This window comes from Gavialis gangeticus, unplaced genomic scaffold (genome assembly GCF_001723915.1).
Source record: "Gavialis gangeticus isolate Ggan-Ray unplaced genomic scaffold, GavGan_comp1, whole genome shotgun sequence".
Taxonomy (NCBI): Eukaryota; Metazoa; Chordata; order Crocodylia; family Gavialidae; genus Gavialis; species Gavialis gangeticus.
Window position 1 is genome coordinate 4,947,262 of NW_017729032.1, and position 2,786 is coordinate 4,950,047.

At 62.8% G+C, this 2,786-nt stretch overlaps 1 protein-coding gene across 1 annotated transcript in view; it reads right to left on the minus strand.

Annotated features, from left to right (window-relative positions):
• Nucleotides 1–1,950, minus strand: part of KCTD14 (potassium channel tetramerization domain containing 14) — a 9,909-nt gene extending 7,959 nt beyond the window's left edge. The window contains exon 1 of the mRNA XM_019525521.1: nt 561–1,950. Coding sequence (XP_019381066.1) covers nt 561–1,332 — 772 coding nt within the window. The 5' untranslated portion in view covers nt 1,333–1,950. The remainder of the gene's footprint in view (nt 1–560) is intronic.
• Nucleotides 1,951–2,786: the final 836 nt, after the last annotated feature.

A 2,786-nucleotide genomic window follows, 5' to 3' on the forward strand; every position in this document is an offset into this window, starting at 1 on the left:
GGGGGGGGGGGTGGTGCAGGGAGCAGCAGCTGCTTCTGTGCCTGCCAGCCTAGGGATGGGTAGGATCATCTTAACCCCTTCGTGGATGGTAACAAGGAAGCACTTAAGCTGCCTTTAGCCAAGTCCCCATGAACTGACAGTGCAGCCAGAGATGCACGGCAGAGCAGGTCCCAAAACTCTCCGGGGAGATTCCCATGTGGTGCCCTACAACCCAGGCTTCACTGCTGCCCCTTTTAACAGCAATCTGTTCTCCAGTTGCAAGGAGAGAGATTTGCGGTCACCCTGCCAGCAGCACCAGGCTGGCAGGCCGGGGCAGGGCACCGGGAACCATCAGCAGGTGTGTCACCACCCCGGTCACCTCCACCAGTGGGAAATGTTTGCCTATCATGGAGCGTGCCCCCTGCGCCCACTGTGTGCAGAGCAAAGCAAAGTCTCCCCAGGGATGGCCTGAGCATGGTTACCCGTGTCCTCTCTGGATAACCCAGCAGGACCCCGTGCCCCTACAGAGAGCCCTATGATGCTGTGGGGTCAGACCGTCACGGGGACAGAGTGCAGCTTACCAGGGGGTGGTGTGCCCAGCCAGTCTGTCTGCATCCCCAGGCAGCTGGGTCCTGGGGAAGGAGAGGCTTGGCCTGCTGTCGGCAGCTGTGGGGCAGCACTTGGCAGGGGCTGCGAGAGGACAGTCGGCAGATGCCCAGGCGTTGGGAACGTGGAAGGCACAGTTGGCTGAGAGGAGGACGCAGCCGGACACAAGGCTGATGGTCCGGTCTGGTGTGAAGTCAGGAGGATGTCCTGCCAGAACGGGGCTGGTGGTTTGACGTCCGCCTCGTCGGAGGTCTCCTGCGAGGATGGAGACTCTTCCTGAATCTCCAGCGCCTCCTCCTTGATGATGATGGGGGCTAGAACTGGAGCGTCCTCCTTCTCCTCCCGGTCCGAGGCATCAGAGATTTCAGTGGCTTGAGGGTTGCCACCGATGTCGACGATGTAGAGGGCCTCTGTGGAGTCGTCCTCCTCTAGAATCTGTGACAGCTCCTCGTAGTAGGCACACGTCACCTTGCAGCCGCCACCAGCCCGATTGGCCTCGCGGGCTTTCTTGTAGTGTGCCTTTAGCACCTTGGCCTTGGCGCGGCACTGGTGCCAGTCGCGGTTATGCCCCCGCAGCGTCATTTCAGAGGCGATGCGCTCGTAGACAGCCTGGTTGCGACGGGTTGTCCGGAGTGCCCGTTGAATGTCCTCCTCGCCCCAAATGTCCAGTAGGTCCATCACCTCCGACTCCCTCCAGTTGGTAGAGCGCTTTGCAGGTGGGGCAGGCGGGATCTGCAGTGACATCATGGGTGCTGACCTCGGGGGACCCGCTCCGAAAGGGCCCTCGATGCTATCCCAGTACCGCACAGGCTGAGCCCTCGGAGCAGGGGGCAGGCAAAGCAAGGGCTTGGCTTGCCGTTGTGCCCGAAAATCAATAGCCGAGACCACATGCGAGCTTGATTCTGCGAGCTCGGAGCAGTGGAGATCAGCGTGTCACCAAGGCAGCTGCTTCGAGCTGTGTGGAGGGGTGGGGAGCAGAGCACCGTGGGATGCTGGAGGACCCAGCAGCCCCCTACGGGGCTGTGCTGGAGGGTGCCAACATGACATGAAGCGCTCCGGAGTGAAGCACTTCAAACACGTTGCTGGTTTTTTCCCAGGGTCATTTCTGAAGTGGAACGGGCATCTCTGAAGTGCCTCATCAGGCGTGTGTGTGCACCACCGCTTTTTGCAGCACTTCAAAGGCACTTGGAAAGCTTCAAGCCAAACAGCTGGCAATGCCCCGAGTTACTATTCATCCTTTTTTTTTTACTGCAGGGGCTTGGATTTTCTCTTTGCCAGACCAAAAGAGCTAGCAGGGCTGGATGCAGTGAAACACGAGCTCGGGAAGCTGAGACCAGGAGGGAGGGGAGGACTGTAAAAAAAAAAAAAAAAGTCAAGACTCAAAACAGCGCGAGTTGGACGGGCTGAATTTTCTGGGTCGTTGATTCCTACAGACCCGGTTCTCACCCAGGGCCGGCTCCTTTCGGCCCTTCGCACGCATCCGGGCTGCTATGCACCTGAAAACCCGGGACGTTAACAGGGCTGGAAGGAGTTTGCCGTGTTCAGTGAGTCTTTTTGACGGGAGTCGCTCAGCCGCCTCCCCGCTCACCTCTCCGGCTCGCGCCGGGCGACGGGAGAGGCACCCGGCTTCTCCCGGGGGGACGGTCGGCCAGACCCAAATCCTGGGGGCGCAGGGCCCTGCGACCCCGCCTCACGGGGCAGCCAGGTGCAGGGCGGCCAAGCCGAGCGGGAAAGGGGTTCAGCTTCCTGGCCAGGTTGTGCCCAGCTGCGTCCCCGGCGGTGACCCTGCACCCCAAAACAGCCCTGTGCACCCAGGGCGCGCGCCCCCGGCCAACTGATCCGGGAGGAAAGCCGGCTCCCACGTCCCCGCCTGCACGGGAGCAGCTGCGGGTCTGACCTGCTCGGCGGGTCCCGGCCCGGGGGAGGCTGCGCAGCGCCCGGCCCCGCTCCGCTGCGGCTGCGGCGCCCGCGCCTGGAGCGATCCACATTCGGAGCGCTCCAGCCCCGCCCCCTCCCCCCGCTGGAGCGCTTCAAAATGGCTGTGAGCGCCCGGAGCGGAGCACTGTGGGATGCCCTTCGCGGCTCGCCGCCGTTCCGGGAAGTGCTTCAGAATGAAGCGGTCCAAAGCAGCCCTCGCTGCCGAGCCGGCCTCGCCGCGGGGAAGGGGAGGGCGGGGGGTGGCTCCCGGCAGCTGTCACGCT